Source organism: Watersipora subatra, chromosome 2 (genome assembly GCF_963576615.1).
Source record: "Watersipora subatra chromosome 2, tzWatSuba1.1, whole genome shotgun sequence".
NCBI lineage: Eukaryota > Metazoa > Bryozoa > Gymnolaemata > Cheilostomatida > Watersiporidae > Watersipora > Watersipora subatra.
In genome coordinates, this window is record NC_088709.1 from 68,127,480 (window position 1) to 68,145,793 (window position 18,314).

An 18,314-nucleotide genomic window follows, 5' to 3' on the forward strand; every position below is an offset into this window, starting at 1 on the left:
TTAAAGCGCTGTAAAAAAGCCTTTACTACTTTGAAAGTTAGTGAATCAATCTTTATTTTGAGTACAAAATTGGAATCAGTGTGTCGGATTTACCTAAAAGATACGATAAAAGTTGTACGTGGCAGTTATGGTTTAACACTATTACACCGGAACTTTACCTTTTTGCTTTTTAGGTGGAGCAACAAATACAAAAGAGCTCTGTACAGACAATTTCATTATATTTGAGGCTGACTTGGAATATATAGTACAAAGTCCTGAATATCCAAGTGATTACAACATTGAGCATGACTGTCACATGACACTTGAGTTAAGCAGCACTCTTTATAGACCATGCATAGTACTAGTACAACAGGCATCAACTGAGGATTGTACAGTACCATACACTGTACTGAGTGGGCAGAACTTAAGTACACCATCTAATCAGGTCATAATATGTAACTCTACATCAATCAACAAGACTTACAGTATATATAAAGTAATGACTACAGGTGAACCGCATCCAGTTCTATTCCTTCCTAATGGAACAGGACCTGCTTTTCACCTTCTTGTATCAGGTAACGTATATTAACATAGTCTACATGTATGTGATCCCATCCTTGCATATCTATTGGCTTTGGCATTTGTTCTTTGATAATATCTATTGTTCAGATGTTTTTTTAAGTTTAACAACTCTGTATCTATTTTTCTAGCAATTTTTGGTCTGATCAATGTTGTCAGAGTAGCATTGGCCATTGGCTTGGTTACATTGCTCAAGCAGTTATGAAACATAACATAATCTTTTAATGTTGCATCATCATTATTATTTCGCGTCACCAACCAGTATTTGAGGCCAGCTGTAAAAAACTTTGCTCTAACTTGCCATAATGCAAAGTAGGTGTGTAAAACTATTGTTTTACAAACCTGTTTTAAAAGTGGTTGGAAAGTGTCATAAACTTTCACTATTTGACTTCAGTAAACAGCAATCATTTTAGTCTTTGCTGATTTTAGCCAGGCTTTTCTTAGTAGTTTCCAATGGGTTGAAAATAGGCTATAAAATGGTGTCTGACATAAACAGCTGTTTATGTGATAAAGAGAAAATGTAAAAGCGTAACATTGATGTTGATTATTCATTTACTTTGGTAACTAACGCTGCACTAAGTCTAAATCTAATCAAACTTATTGCAGCTCATGTTTGTATTTAATATAATTTCTAGTAGTTTTGAAACTGGAGAATAAATTCATAAAGAAATGTTCAATGTTAATAAATGTAACATGCTGTATACATTCTTTTAGTGAGTAGGTTTGCTTTGCATTAACTTTGCATGTACAGGTATGTGAGCGAGTGTTTTTGAAGTGAACGTAAATGTGAATGTGAGTGCATATTTGTTAAGATGCCTTTGTTCAGTAATTATGATCATGAGTAGTTATGTCCTGGTAGTGCTTTGCCTAGGTGTATATGCACATACTACATTTATATCTGTAACATAGGTGTGTGTCCGCACATTTGTATTGTAAGGCAATACAAATGCAATACCTATACCTATTTATACACGTTTATATGCTTATGAGTATCTTGTTTGTTGCGCATTCATTTAATCAAAGTTTATTCTGACCAGATGCTGGACCAATTAGTTTTGTACATTTTTAATAGTGCTTTCACAACTAATGCAGTCATTCCAACTACTTTGATTTTAGCCATTCTAAGCACTACTACCACATCAACCAATACAACGACTCCAACATTTAGAGCCAAATCAACCGCTCCAGCTACTCCAACCACTTCAACCACTTCAACCACTCCAACCACTACAACCACTCCAACCACTACAACCACTCCAACCACTACAACCACTCTAACCATTTCAACTACTTCAACCACTCCAACCACTACAACCACTCCAACCACTACAACCACTCCAACCAATTCAACCAATCCAACCACTCTAACCACTACAACCACTCCAACCACTACAACCACTCCAACCACTTCAACCACTTCAACCACTCCAACCACTACAACCACTCCAACCACTACAACCACTACAACCACTACAACCACTTCAACCACTTCAACCACTTCAACCACTCCAACCACTACAACCACTTCATTGACTTTAACCACTGCAACCACTACAACCACTCCAGTCATGAAAACCGCTTCAACCACTCCAACCACTTCAACCACTCCAACCACTACAACCACTCCAACCACTACAACCACTCCAACCACTACAACCACTCTAACCATTTTAACCACTTCAACCACTCCAACCACTACAACCACTCCAACCACTACAACCACTCTAACCATTTCAACTACTTCAACCACTCCAACCACTACAACCACTCCAACCACTACAACCACTCTAACCATTCCAACTACTCCAACCACTCCAACCACTACGACTATTCCAACCTCTCCAACCTCTCTAAACAGTACAACCACTACAACCACTACAACCACTTCAACCCCTACAACCACTCCAACCACTTTAACCACTCCAACCATTCCAACCACTACAACCACTACAATCACTCCAACCACTACAACCACTACAACCACTACAACCACTACAACCACTCCAACCACTACAACCACTACAACCACTCCAGTCATGAAAACCGCTTCAACCACTCCAACCACTTCAACCAATCTAACTATTTCAACAGATGCAAGTGTGCCAACTCTTTTAACAGCTGCTGAAATATCTGCAACAAGTCGTATTACAACAGCAGGTTTGCAATTTTTTCAATCATTTGTAACTATAATTTTCTCACCGTTTTTTATTCTTGTCAAGATTTGAGCTTGTTTGTTTAGCACTTTGTTCAGTAACATAATTTTCAACATTATACAAATATATAACTGAGTTGGTCCAAATGAAAATATTTAATACTAAAAATAAAAATAACTGAAAAACTTTATACCATTCAAATTGCTGGTTTATAAAAAATAGATTCTACATTTGATGCTATGTTGTACGGTTGTACAATAAACAAGTTATGTTCAAGCAACTTGTATAAAAATTAAGCAAGCACTTTGCAACTCATTGTTTATAATTTGCAGTTTGAAGTTTTCATAGAGTCATTTATGTTTTCGAAAAATACAAATCTAAAATGTGTCTCATAAAACGATCAAGTACCAGATGTACTCTAGCTTTTGCAGTTTTGATGTATGCGCCATCTTTTAAACCTAAGTAAATATTAGGTAGTTAGCATTTCAAAAATCAAACAATAACAACATACATTAGTCATACACTCAAGTCAGTTATGATTTTTTGTGCTAAATCATAGTTGCTTAAAATTGCTACGAAGTTTAATAAAACAGTTTTGTAATATTAGCACTTTTATGCAACTGTCTTTATATTGTTTTTGATTCAAAATGTTCATTACATATTTTTCTGTAGTGTCTGGAAGCTCAAAGGTTTTTCAGCTCAAGTCGGAGCACAAGCTGGCTATGGGGGCAGGAGTAGGAGGGGCCGTATTGATTGTTATTATTATCATACTAGCTTGTTTTCTAGGAGCCAAGTCTAGACGAAGGTCGGTATTGAATAGTACTAATGTCAATACCCCTAGGTTTAAGTTCAGCTGATTGAATTACTTTTATTACTGATGCAAACAGAGCAATAAAATTTATAGCTTTAGAACTGTGCCATATAAATCATCAATTAACTACATATACAGTATATATTTTTGCAAAAGTTAAAAAATTGTGCACAAATTTCTTTTTAGACTTCAAATATGAGGCTTTTAACGCAATGCTTTTGTAAAAGTATCGCCACTGACTAGAATATCGTGCAATCAAAATAAATAATCTACTGTACTTTACTTTTGTTATGTCACTGCATTTTTCAAAAACTTTTAACTTGTAATATAAAGTTTAGAACAACTAGTTTATCAAGGTTTGCTTGATCTGGAAGGTGTTCTGATTTAAATTTTAATAAAGAAGCATGTGTATCTATATATTCTTAATTACGACAAAATAAAAGAATATAATGTGATGATCAGTGACTGATTAAACTTGTAGCATGCTCCTGTTTTTCACTTTAGTTTTGTTTCTGCAATATTTTTCATGTCTTGCTAATATTATGACTGTAAAAAACTAATGTTTCAACAATGTAGCTATACTGGTATCAAAGAGTATTACTACACGGGGACAGGCTTTTTCTCACACAAAAGTTCTAAAGATTGGCAGTTCGTTATTAATAAAATATATGTACATTAATTTCAGCTTATCATTGTTATTTTGCTTAAATATTCGTACTATAATGTTTAAGAATCTAATAACTTTATAAAGACTAATTCAATAAATCAATCTTTAATAGTTTTTATTTTGCTTGAAATTGTTCAACCTTTTTTCTTCAGGTAAAAAATGTGTTTTTTAGGAAGTATTTTAAGCATTTAATTGTTACTCGAGTTTGACATCAAAACTGTTATGATCTGCTTTTTGTAGTTTAAAATAGAACTAAATCTGCCTTAAGAAGCTTAAGTTTGTGGGTTGCAATGAATTTTAAATGTTATAGAACTGGAAGCGATCGAACAAAGGATACAGATATCAAGGTCGACAATTTAGATGGCATATTTTCCAAAATTGAGTCGGTAGAGTTTCAACTCAACCCTGAACCAGAAAGTGACTCATCCAGAGCTAATGGTAAACACTTTGTTGTTAACTTCGCTAGTTCAATGACTTCCAAAAAAAGGGAAAAAATTATCTTTCCATTTCACTTGTTTGAATGGCCTTTAGAGTTATAAATCTATGAGCATAAATGAAGGCTGGACTTGTTGGAAGTCATATGGCATGCAGCACTTCGCTACTACTAAGGCCTATTTTAGCGATGGTAACTTTAGTATGCTACAAAAACTAAATATCTTCGAATGATTTGTTTTTCAAATTTGGGTTATAAACAATCCAGCAATTAGTTCTCGGAAATATGGCAATACTAACATTTCTGCATATTGGCTGTTTTCGAATCTTAATTTCCTTTGTTAGTAAATTTTTTAAAAACTTGTTGGCCTTCTCGTCACTCGTAGAAGCTTGATCGCTGCAAAATGCTTTAAGCTGTGGCTTCAGTAGTTGACAAGCCTTGGTAAAGATGCTAATGCAACAAAATGATTAACAGCATTAAATAAATTTATTTGGCTCTATTCTAGTTTCAGATATTTCCAATTGCATTACATTTTGAGCAAAACCTATTTTATATCTAGTTGTCATAGAAGTCATTTAATCCAAGCACTATTAGTATAATTATTTGTCATTTTATAAAAGATTTTTGACACTGTCTATTTATACTGATAAAGGTGTGCCGAGAAGTCAAGGACCTGCCTTCAGTGAATATGGTGATGTCAACCTGCTAGTTGATCAGGCACATACAAAGGCTGACAAACATCCAGCAGCTGCTCACTCACCAACTGTGACAGACTCTACGGAAGATCAATCTGGGTAATAAGAAAAGAGCTATATTTAAATTATTATTTAGCCTTTAGTTCCTCCTTTTAATGATGCCAAATTTTTTAATAATACTCTGTTTTTTTAAACAAGATATTTAAAAAAAACCATGAACACATGTAGCTGGTATAAGCCTGACCTTGAAGCTTAAAATGCATATAATAGGTAAAATAGATATGATTTATACAATTGCAGAAGTCGACAGCAAGTAACAGGTGCTCAAGAAATTTATACTGAAGTTAATAAAGTGTACAAGAAAGAAAGAGTACCCAGGTAATATTTTGATATTGTTATACTCAATTTCTGGAATGTGGTTTATAGTTCTGTAATTATTCTACTCTGGAGAACTTTATTATCTGGCATTACTGTTTCTCAACGTGTTTATTTGTTAGTCATGTCTAAAACAATAATGTATTTACAATTAATTTTAATTAATTAATTAATTTAAATATTTTAATGACCAGTACAGCCTTATCTGGTTATCTTATTTTATCATGTTGAAGGTTACATAGCTTCAGGCAAGTTGTGCTTACTATCCCTTCTCAACATAGCTTAAAAAATATCCAAACAATTCAGCGAAGCAAATAATTAAGAGCTATCTTCCATTACCTTATCACAAGGAGACAACTCCGACACTATTAGAACCTGTTATCAGGGGTTTGATAAACTATTTTTAGCGGTAATTTAATTACAAAAAAAGATACTTGAAGCAATCTATCTCTAGCAGATTTTATAATTCAGATAATTTCATTATTAACATAATTTTGATTATATCATGCAAAACCGCATAATATAAATATGTTATTTAATATAATTTAATACATTACAGTAATATATGTAGAATGATATTATATAAGATTACATAAAATGTCACCTTTTATTAAAACAGTTTATAGTAATCTAGAAATTATATGAATTTCAGCTAGCAGATATATACAACTAGTAGAATGTTTTTTATGCTCGGGGCTCTTTCCATTTCAATCAGATAGCCACCAGTACGGGTGTTTAAATGCAAATAATTACACTGTGTTGACAACAACAATCCACGATTGTGCTTAGGGTAATTGATTATGGGTAATTATTTTTAATGATGCACGCGAAGGCGCACTCTAGAGTTTCTCATCAGGTGTCTCTCAGGCTGGTTCTCAGAAACCAGACGGAGATTTACAACCAAATATTTTAGCCACCTGGCAGAAGGTACAGAGCATATGCATGTGAAGTTTAAATAAAATTGGCCTAAATATCTGGAAACGCATAATATTTATGCCAGCTAACATACACACGCCCCACATGTGCGCATGCACACATACACCATGATAAAAAGGGCTTTGTTAATAAACATGAAGACGTCAGTAACTTGTTAGAAACAGACTTGCTTCTTACAAACTATTTTTGAAGTATTCTCAATCATTCTGTTCTTGAAAAATCATGCAGTAAAGACACTTTCTAAAGCAAAATTAGCAAATGCAATTGCTAGCACAGCTGTAACTTTATTCATCAAATCTGATTTTTCTTGTTGAAGCAAACCGGTGAACGCAGAAGAGGAAGAGGTTGTGTATGAAAGTGGTCCAGAGATTACACCCTACAGATATTCATCAGAGGAATTGTATCCAGTATCTGAGCATCTCTCCAATGCTCGTCACAGTAATGGTAAATAGTCCTAGTATAATGCTATGTTTATGCTAGGTTGTAATATTGCCATACAAACACTGGGTACATGTTATTACATTGATAAATTGTTTGCATACCACCATAGGGGCAACAACCTCTCAAAGAAATTCCTATAGCGGCTACAGTGATATCAGTGTGCCAATTCAAGGAGCACCTGCAGAAGATGTCAGTCTCTCAGCAAAGAGCTATTCTCTAAGCCCAACTAGACATACAGCCAGTACCGCTGGGTAAGCAAAAAAGGTCTACTACTCTGATTCTTATTTGTCTTTTATATTATTTCACACGATTCCTATAATTATTTATAATAATTTAGGAATCTTGCAAAATAATAGTAATAATAATTATAACTATATTATTATAATAATTATACGGTTATAATTGATTCCTAAACTATGTATGCATAACTCTACGCTTTCAAATTTGTTAGACAATTGGAAGAATTGACTTTTGGTATTGTACAACTATATATAAAGTGAGGCACCATCATTGTATTTAACCTGCTAACTGCAGGCTTGTGCATTTACAGAGTTACCTCCCTTAGACAGATGTTTGTGGCTTAAGGTCCTACAACACAGTTCGAAACACAGGCAGCCCCAATTATAAAAAGCTATGAGTTTTAAACAAAAAAGTTATTTCAACTATTAACTTTGTATTAACAGATACATATTATATTTTAAATTTGAATAAAAATAAACTACTTATTATAGTCACCAAAACTCACAAAAATAACTGATTCACATGGCAACCCACACTGCGCCTTCTTTAGTGAGTTTAAAAGTATGCCGAAACATTAGACAGCTAGTAGAAGTATGCTTTTGTAGATACAACTATTGTGGTAAATATGTGTTGATATTTGTTGCAGAAATGAAACGCAGATGTCAGATTCTCAGGAACTTTATGCTGTTGTCAACAAACCTAATAAGAGTGGAAATATGCAAAGTACCACAGGCAGCATGTTCAGGTGAAGTTCTAATATTGTTGTCATTGTTACCTAAGTCTTTGTGTTTGTTGTATAATAACTACTACTACCCTGGCAGCCTCAAGTGATGTGAAAGATCATCAGATGTAATAACTATTCATACGATTATTTTGAAAAGCCAATGGGTGGTCGGCTGGTGCCATTATCATAGTGTCAGTCTACCATGCTGAAAGTTAGCGACTTGAATCTTGTATCAAACAATTTGTTTCCCAATCTTTAACCGTGGTTCCAGATGAATGAACATCTTTTTATTATAATAAAATTTAGTACGCTGTCAGCCTCGTGATCAGTGAGAGATCATCGTGTGCATTAACTATATGCATAGGCATTCTGTGATACAATGAGGCAATCGATTGGCGCAGTTGATAGTACTTGGCTGGGAATCCGAATATCTAAGTTTTATTCATGTGGGAGGCAATATTTTTTCCTAACGCTCTTAGCGTGGCTTCGGACAGACAGACAGTCATGGCTCTTATTATAGTAAAGGTTTAAGATTAACGCCGAATTGCTATTGAGGTCTTTTGGTTGTTTCAAGTTTTTTAGGGCTGTTTGCATGTCAGGCAGCCTAGTGGTCTGGTGTGATAGACCTGGTAACAACAGGTTAGTCCTCAATTCTTAGAAGGGCCATTGTTACTTTAACTCTTTATACAAATGTAACAAATATGTGAGGAAACTTCAAGAGCGGATAACTTCTAAATAAAATATCAACAGCTGTTCACTGCAAATGGTCGTGTCTCTGATTGTTAAGGTTTCCTTGTCACTAAGTTTAGACATGCCCAAGATCAGAAATGTAACACTCAATTTTAACAAGATTACTAACAAGAACAACAAAATAACTTTGAAATGAACCATCAAATTTCATTATATAACTCCAAGGAAAACTTTTATGTTGCAATATGTTATCCTTCCACTAAAATTGCTTGCAGTTGATTTCATATTGAACCGTGTTCAGACCTTGCATCTATAGTGTAATTGCCGTGTCTGTCAATAATGGTAAAAGGGACATCTAGAAGATTCAAGAAAGAGTTTATTGAGGGAAATTGTCATTAATGTATATGAAGGCACATTTATGAGTTTCTAATCAGATGGGTGTTTAATAGGCTGGTTATCAGGAACCAGATAGAGTTTGGAAATCAAATATTTTTGGTGACTGGGCAAAAGGTCCAAAGCATATGCGGGGGAAGTTTGGATGAAATTGGTCATAAAAGGGGGAACCCGTGCACCCACAATGACAAAGAGATCTTTATTAACGCAAATTTTAGTAGCTTTTTGAAAATAGACATGTTCAATACAAAATCTTGTTGAAGTATTTTCAATCATTCTGTCGTTTGCAAAATCATGGAAAGGAACTTTTTAAACCAAAGGCACTTGCTAGCCCTGCTGTCTGTTTATTTTTCAAAGTCATTTTTTTCTTGTTGAAGCGAACCAGTTACCACAGAAGGGGAAGAGGTTGTGTATGAAAGTGGTCCAGAGATTACACCCTACAGATGCTCATCGGAGGAATGGTGTCCAGTATATGAAAATTTCTCCGCTGCGTATGACAAAAATGGTAAACAATATTAGTATTATGCTATATAGGAGCTCATGCTACTGTCATAAAAACACCAGATACACGCTATTACATGGGTAAATTTATAACCTATGCTTTGTATTCATACCACCAAAGGTACAGCAGCTTCTCAAAGGAATTCCAATAGCGACTACAGTGATATCAACATGCCGATAGAAGGAGCACCTGCAAAAGTTGTCAGCCCCTCAGAAAATGACTACTCACCGAGAGCAACTAGACATACCTCTAGTACAGTTAGGTAAGCGAATGTAAAGGATTTACTGTGACCCTTTACTGCTCCACAATGAGCTAAACCACTTAAAATACAAAAGGCAATACATATATTTGTATTCATATATAATAGAATACAGTCAATGTGTGCGCAACAAGTAAGAAGATTTCTTATAACGAAGATTATAAGGAATCTTATAACGAAGCTTCCTGTGCTCTGTCAGCCTCTGCTTGGTATGGGCTCATTATATATTGTTTGCATTGGCAGGCTCCACCTCTTTGCCGAGAAGGCTGACTCGGTGGTAGGTCGGTCTTTCATCTGCTGGCTCTGTTGCTGCTGGCTTATAGGTTGGCCCCCGCTGACCTTAGCGGCCAACAACTAGCTATACTGCTGACCGGGTCAAGAGGCGACTTGGTCTCTCCTTGCCTCGGTCTGGCGTAACTTATTCGAGTTCCTAGCTGCTCGAAGAAGCCAAGTCGCCTTCTTAGCATCGGCATGATCGGCCAGTTGTGATAGCCTTTCTTTGCTTCGGGCCTAGCTATCAGTGATCACCAGTCACCACACAAAGAAAAGCCCTTGTTCTGGCTTCTATCTCTTGCTTATGATATTTCCAATAATTCATATCACTATTTATAAGAATCATATAAATATCATTTATTCGTATAATTATTTACTTATTTGCATAACTCATTGTTAGGCTCTCACGTTTTTTCAATAATTATTAAACTTGTCTTTCTGTATTTTACAACTACATCTATATATAAAAGGGCATTTATTATTGTATTTAACCTGCTTACTACAGGCTCGTGCTTTTTACAGAGTTGCCTCCCTTAGACAGGTATTTGTAGCTTAAGGTCCTACAACACAGTCCAAAACACAGGCAGTCCCATTTATAAACAGCCATGAATTTTAAACAAAAAAATTTATTTCAAGTATTAACTTTTTTATTATCATTCATGGATGCATATTATATTTATTGTATTATTTATTATATTATACTTTAAGCCTGATGGAAATAAATGGCTTTGTCTCAAAAATTACATGAGTAGGTGATTCCCATGGCAACCTGCACTGCACCTTCTCTGGTCAGTTTAATAATATGTTGAAACGTTAGACAGCTAGTGTAAGTATGTTGTGTGTAAATTCAACTATTGCAGTAGATGTGTTGATATTTGTTGCAGAGGCGAAACTCAGATGTCAGATTCTCAGGAACTCTATGCTGTTGTCAACAAACCTAATAAGAGTAGAAATATGCAAAGTACAGTGGGCAGCACCTTCAGGTGAAGTTTTGATATTGTTGTCATTGTTACATAGGCCTTCGCATTTGTTGTACAAAAACAACTACTACCCTGGCAGCCTCACACAACGTGAGAAATCGTCAGAATGAACGTAATAAATATAATTGTAATAGATTTAATAGATTGTAATAAATATTTATACAATTATTCGCACAATACGGGGTTGGCTGGTGCAGTTATTAGAGTATCGGTATGCTAAGCTGAAAATTAGGGATTCAAATCCTGTAGCATAAAATCTTTTTCTTTACTTTCAAATGTGGCTTCAAGCAAATAGACTCCGCTCTTATTATAATATCAGCTAGTATGCAGGCAACCCCAAGCGCTGCGACAGATTCTCATATGTAATAACTATGATATGCATAATTATTATGCGATACACAAAGGTATCGGAGAGGTGCAGGTGGAAGAGCTTTGCTGGGAGTCCGAAAATCTATGTTTGATTCTCGTGTGTGAAAGTATTTTTTCTAACGCTCTTAGTTTGGCTTCAGATAGACCCAGCATTTAACTGAGCATTTTAATCTTGATAAAAATTGTCAATTTTAATTTTGAGACATCCTAGCAGTCAGACCACCTCAAACATCAAGAGCAACCATAAATGATAAAAAATACTAATACTTTCTAATAAAATCTACTAAAATTTTGTGCGAGTTCATATTTAAGATGAACAGTAAAATTAAACTATGAATAAAACTTAAATGTTGCATCACTCTATACTTGACGTTGCATCACTCTATACTCGACGTTGCATCACTCTATACTCGACGTTGCATCACTCTATACTCGACGTTGCATCACTCTATACTCGACGTTGCATCACTCTATACTCGACGTTGCATCACTCTATACTCGACGTTGCATCACTCTATACTCGATTTTGCATCACTCTATACTCGATGTTGCATCACTCTATACTCGATGTTGCATCACTCTATACTTGATGTTGCATCACTCTATACTTGATGTTGCATCACTCTATACTTGATGTTGCATCACTCTATACTTGATGTTGCATCACTCTATACTTGATGTTGCATCACTCTATACTTGATGTTGCATCACTCTATACTTGATGTTGCATCACTCTATACTTGATGTTGCATCACTCTATACTTGTTTTGAGATTACTGCACCAATAGAGCAGCCACAGTGTCAGTTGCACATCTATAAAAGTGGCATATAGAGGATAACTCAGGATAGGGCCAAACAAAACGTTTCACGCATCCCAGTCGAAGATAGACATTTTTTCAATATTTTGTTGCTTTTACCTTTTTAAGGTATGCATAAAGAATCCAAAGTAATTCTAATAGTTGTGAAGTATATTTAGAGCTTTTTGATGACCTGAATTTATGCATATACAGCCATGCTTAGACTAGAGTGATCAGCGTTTTGGGATTGAGAGAGACTACTAGCTGTAGAAGAGTATTTGGGATTGAGAGAGACTACTAGCTGTAGAAGTGTATTTGGGATTGAGAGAGACTACTAGCTGTTGAAGTGTATTTGGGATTGAGAGAGACTTCTAGCTGTAGAAGTGTATTTGGGATTGAGAGAGACTACTAGCTGTAGAAGTGTTTGTAAAGAGAGTTTATTTTAGTAACGATTGCAAGAACTGCATTTTAAACTGTGACTATAGGTACAGAGTAAGTTAGGGAAACATCAGTTGCATATTGAGTAGTTGTCTGATCATCAGTGAATTTTAACAAGTAAAATAAAACGGAAAAAGTCGTATCACTATTCTGGGATGTCTCCTCAGGAAGTCCATGTGACCAATCAACCTCTTTAAATAAAGTACTAGTTAATTACTAGCACTGAGGCCTGCGTTGTCTGAAATCTTGTTCATTTTCATTAAGATAGACAGCGACTGTAGCACATGAGTAGATTTTCAACACAAGTTGCTACACTGCTTTTATGACAACAGTCTATAAACTCGGCCACTGAGGGCCGAGTTTTTTAATATAATTTATTTAATTTTTAATGGCTTTTAATTTATGCAGAGACGCAGTTTTGTGTTTTGAATCAAATAGATCAAGCCCCTTTAAAATAAAAAATGGAATTTTTAAGATATTACTTGGAGTGAGCCTAGTTTTTTCATGCTAACTAAGCCATAGGTATTGCATCGAGCTCTGGTAGTCTTATAGATTTTCCTTTATTTTTCCCAAAACACACTCCCAAGGTCAAAAGGTCAAAATTAGTCCATCATGAAAAGGTTTACTACCTAGCTTTTATCAGTAGTTTTCACACCGACTCGAGTTCAACGAAATCAGCGTTACTCTGTGATGCATGGATTAAAAGTTTGGCTGGCAGAGGTGTTCAGATCGCACACATCAGCCCATCGGATGCAAACTTCATCTCACTCAAACCCCAGTACAGTTATTTGAGAGCAAGAAAGAAAAGGATATTTTCTAGTCCACCGTCATGGAAAGTTTTTAACACCGTCTGTATAAAGTGCATGTAGCAGGAAATTGTTTAAGTCCCATAGAGAGTTTAACCATTGAGTCCCATAAATTCCCATAAATTCCCATAAAGTCCCATAAATTGTTTAACCATAGAGTCCCATAAAGTCCCATAGAGTGTTTAAAAACCAAATTTTTTTGACGACCTGATGGAATGCACTGAACATATGCGTGTTAGGTTTTTGACCAAATCAGCAAAAACCGCACTGTGTTTATTCAGGCTAACATATACCAACGCTCATACATGTATGTGCACACACAATGACAAAGTAGTAGTTATTATTACAGATATGTAAGTTACTGTGCCGAGCATAGTGCTTTGTAAAACAATTTCTTGCTAAGCATTAAAAATGTTGCTAACAGATTTGTCTGGGATTGTTTGTTTAAGAACAGCTCCTGCTCCATATCAGTAAAAGTGTTACATAAGTATTAACTCTATGTCTGTTGTTAAAGCCACGCTGGCTAATGGATAGGTTCATTCAACATATGATATGCCGTATACATACCTACATGTGATAGTTATAGAGAATCTAAACACTGCCTTAGCAAAATATGTACACATTCTAGCAAATCTCTGTTATGCTGCGCCATTTGAATTATCAGAAGCAGATATGGAGTCAAAAATGTTGGCAAAAGACTTAAAGATTATTGAAGAGTCTGTAGAACAGGGTAGAAAGTTCAGTTTGTGTAGAATTAAGAATGATGGAAAATTTTATATTGTTTCAGTTCAGCTGAAGAGCTAGATACCACCACAACTGCTCCATGCCACACTCCAGATGTAGAGATGATAGACAATGATTTGTATAGCACCGGGTAAGGAAATAGCAATTGGATTCTTTCAACTGCCTTTTCACATATACTGCCTTTACATCAGTGTTTTCACATTTTAATTTATTTTCCCTAATTTATTTTCCCTTTGCTAACTGGTGAATCTTAGAAAACAACCTCTTGAAAAAAACCATATTAACTTCAGGTATGTAATTCAGCATGACCTGATGTGTGTCCTGACGAACAGTGTTTACACATCGGGATACACTTTAAAATCTCTGGGGTCAGCTTTGTGGCCAGATGATCAGTGCCAGCACAAATTCCATTTATAATGTTTAAAATTATAACTTTGGCATGCTGCTGTGAACATTCATGCTTTCAGGCAAATCAATGCCAAGATCATTGGTACAGTTTGGAGTATTTATGACTCAGAGTTTTTATAATTTTCAATAAGCAGTTTAGTCTAATTCCATAACTGCTTCCGGTGAAATGGTAAGAAGTAAAGCTTTCTTGCTAATACTTCATTAGCACATATAGCGCTGCCAAAAACTGCTCAGTTTTTGTAAGCGGTGATATTCTTCAGTAGCGCACTTCAACAGAGCTATACAAGAGGTCAATATTAAGTACAAAATCCAAATTTTCATCAACTTGTTCCAGCACCGATAATACAATTACATAGTTTATTAAATACTGCCTATGCCCCACATTCAAAGAGGTTTGTAGAACCTCAGGCTAAATAAAACCTTTTGCTGAACAAAACTACTTCTGAGCAGGAGTTCACTGAGACACCTTTTTAGTTATTGTGTAATATATACAATTGATACAATAAATAAGAAAATTGGAATACCTAAAAGTCAATCCTACTTGCTATTGGTTGCTGTCGATTTGTAGTGGATTTTAGTTGAGCAGCTGTTGGAACACACAGCATACCAATTAGTTAGTTTTTTTCAATAGAAGCGTTTAAGATAGTAGAAAATTCAAAAGTATTTGCTGTTATAAACGCACTTTAAAGCTGTGTAACTAGTGAAAGCTGGTTTAAGCTAGTGGAATTGTGTAATAATAGCTTTGTACGGAGCTCACAACTTAAAGTCAAGCAAGCATTTGTACTCTATTGTGTTTCTTACATAACCTTGTAATGCGTGCTTTAGGTCACTAAAACTTTTTCCACGCCAATTTTATGTTCTAGCAAAAAAAACATTTACTTATTCGGTCGGTTGATATTCGCTGTTACTACATCTTTTGGAAGCTATGTCAAAATACCATATGCGCTTACAATGTCAATTTGATTTCAATTCTTCCTCTCTGAATGATACTATTTCTTTGAGTTTGTTCTTTCAATATTTTTAATATACTCCATCAATTTAATTTTTTTAATTATATTTAGTAAATTCAAACTTACCCTTAGCTTTATAAGCTTTGCCACAGTAATGATTTTGGTTTCTTTCATGGTTTCTGTTGCAGGTAAATGTGAGAAGGAAGGTAGGGGCATTTAATACTCGCCCAGCAACAAAAGTGGATAGACCTCAAGTTGAACTTAACAAACATTTTCCAGTTTATGTAGTTATCATGCTTTTTAATTAATACCCTTATCATGCCTGTTGACTAGAAGTTTGCTTTAAAAATGTTTAACTATTAATTATATTGTCAAAAATGCGTACCACCAATGGCATAGATTGAATTTGGTTGAATTTTTAAACATGCATGTAGCTGAGCTACATGTAAAACTATTATATGACCAGTTTAACTTAACAAAACTGAGACATTTTGTGTGAAATCTTAATGTTCATGTCAATTCAATGGAAAACCTCCCTAATGCTTATACACTGCATTTGTAGCCTTAGGTGATACCCTCTTTGTACCATTAGGTACATTGAGCCCTAGAGCTAAGGCTAGCAATTATATAATATTATCAGATTTATGTATAAGTATATTTTGCTGCATAATTCTTTAATTATAAGCATTTGATTGCATAACAATTTAAAATTTAACTTTTGCCAATGTGATTCAGTAACATTTATTCATAATTTTCTCTTTTATTCTTCATATTGTTTGCTGTGATTATAATGGTAGTATGCCTGTTAATTTTTGCTGTAGATAGCAAGTGTGCTTTTTCAATTGATACCAACTATTTTAGTGTTGTTTATTTATCAATTGTTTTACATTTTTAACTAGAAATAACTTTAAACTAATGTTAATCACTTTTATTATTTTTGAATTCATTTTTTGCTTTAAGACACTAGGGCAGACTTTCACATCAGGGAAATGATTTCTATCTATAGTTTTCAACAAACCACCTTGCACCTCATCACAAACCATTTTGTTCAATTTTTAATTGTGTTTTACTTGTACAATAAAATTTTATTATATAGGTTTTCTTCCGAAGCATACATATTATATAAAATCCCATGACCAAACACGAGCGAAGTGATTGTTTGAGGGCTTTATGATAAATGCATATGTGCACACAACTCATGAAAATTATTCATCAAAACCGTCGTAAACCCTTGTACCAAAATCTCATCAACAAATTTAACCATTTTTCAATGGAGTCGTTTAAGTATAATAATGATACATAACACATATAAACCTATTTAAATATGTTACCGACTCTTTGAAATTTGTAGACGATATTGTAAACCTTACTCATCCAATTGGATAATACATAACTAGACAGATTAATTTGGCCTAAAATCGATATTAAAACCTGACAAGCCTTTTTAAATCAAAATTAAGACCGGCCAACGAAACGCCGATAAAGCCATGCAACCGAGATTAGAACCATTGAGTCATGCGTATTTTACGAGAAAAGCCTACACATTTCACAAGCCTATGGCCTTGTTCATTTGCCGAAGGTTTCTAATATCTTTCCGTTTTTAATATCTTGCAAAAATATTTAATTATAAGAATAATTATTTGAATTTATTTATCCGAAGGTTTCTGTAATATATGTAGACCGTTTGAGGCGTAGTCCGATTTACAGGTACAAAATTGTGGTACATAGTTTATCAGCCTATGTTTTTTGTCCAATTACCGAAGGTTTCATTAAATTATTTAGAACGTTAGCCAAAATTCTTTACATCTTATGTACAAGCTAGGGCCAAACTACAATGCCCCTTTACGACAAGAACATTTTTTTATTTTGCTCCAGTTTGCAGAAAACTTCTAGGCGCGTGAATTCTGATGCTAGCTTTCTGTTACAGATCGCTATCAAAACCATTCTACATTCAACACAACCAACTTTCTAACTGTGTATATTACACAACAGCTTGCCATTTTACTTCTAATATTGCATTTCAGAGATATAATAAACATATTTCATTATTGATGTTGTTAAATTACATACAGTACAGTAGGTTAGGCCTACAGCTTTAATTAATATTTATTTTATTGTTGTAAAACATAGGTTTGAGAAAATAGTAGATTAGGTGTGATTTTTATACAATCTTTTGTTTTGAATAATTGACTTTTTGAATTTAATTTCAAAACAACTTGACAACTACCATGGACATACAACTTTCCAGAACACCACGTCATTGCAGTGGCAGTCCACGTGTCTCTCAATTATTACAGCTCAATAGGAGGATAAATAGAAGGTCCTCACGGCAACCATCAACACCAAATGCTAATGTTCAACAACACGCTACTCAAATTAATAACAACAACTCATCTGATTCAGAGAACTATTTAGTAGATGTTGTAGGCGATGTAAATGATATGGACTTGGCAGCCCCTTTGTTTCCAGATGATGATGATGATGCTCCCTCAAATTTATTTCATATTATCTCGAACAACTCATTTACACTATACTCTGTCAATTCCTGCTGACAACTGCTTTTTCAACAACCAGTACTACCCTTTTTTTCCATTACCATTTATTCCATTATCAGGTCGTGGGCTGTATGACAGGGGAATTTCTAGTTATCCTATTGCACTGTAGTGCCATTT

At 34.7% G+C, this 18,314-nt stretch overlaps 1 protein-coding gene across 1 annotated transcript in view; it reads left to right on the plus strand.

Annotated features, from left to right (window-relative positions):
- The first annotated feature begins 478 nt into the window (after positions 1-478).
- The window catches only part of LOC137388475 (uncharacterized), a 57,636-nt gene continuing 39,800 nt past the window's right edge, over positions 479-18,314 (plus strand). The window contains exons 1-16 of the mRNA XM_068074961.1: positions 479-554; positions 1,675-2,715; positions 3,384-3,516; positions 4,500-4,627; positions 5,275-5,416; positions 6,945-7,072; positions 7,179-7,320; positions 7,956-8,054; positions 8,616-8,672; positions 9,494-9,621; positions 9,739-9,880; positions 10,201-10,290; positions 11,035-11,133; positions 14,328-14,414; positions 14,752-14,774; positions 15,831-15,848. Coding sequence (XP_067931062.1) covers positions 479-554; positions 1,675-2,715; positions 3,384-3,516; positions 4,500-4,627; positions 5,275-5,416; positions 6,945-7,072; positions 7,179-7,320; positions 7,956-8,054; positions 8,616-8,672; positions 9,494-9,621; positions 9,739-9,880; positions 10,201-10,290; positions 11,035-11,133; positions 14,328-14,414; positions 14,752-14,774; positions 15,831-15,848 — 2,533 coding nt within the window. The remainder of the gene's footprint in view (positions 555-1,674; positions 2,716-3,383; positions 3,517-4,499; positions 4,628-5,274; positions 5,417-6,944; positions 7,073-7,178; positions 7,321-7,955; positions 8,055-8,615; positions 8,673-9,493; positions 9,622-9,738; positions 9,881-10,200; positions 10,291-11,034; positions 11,134-14,327; positions 14,415-14,751; positions 14,775-15,830; positions 15,849-18,314) is intronic.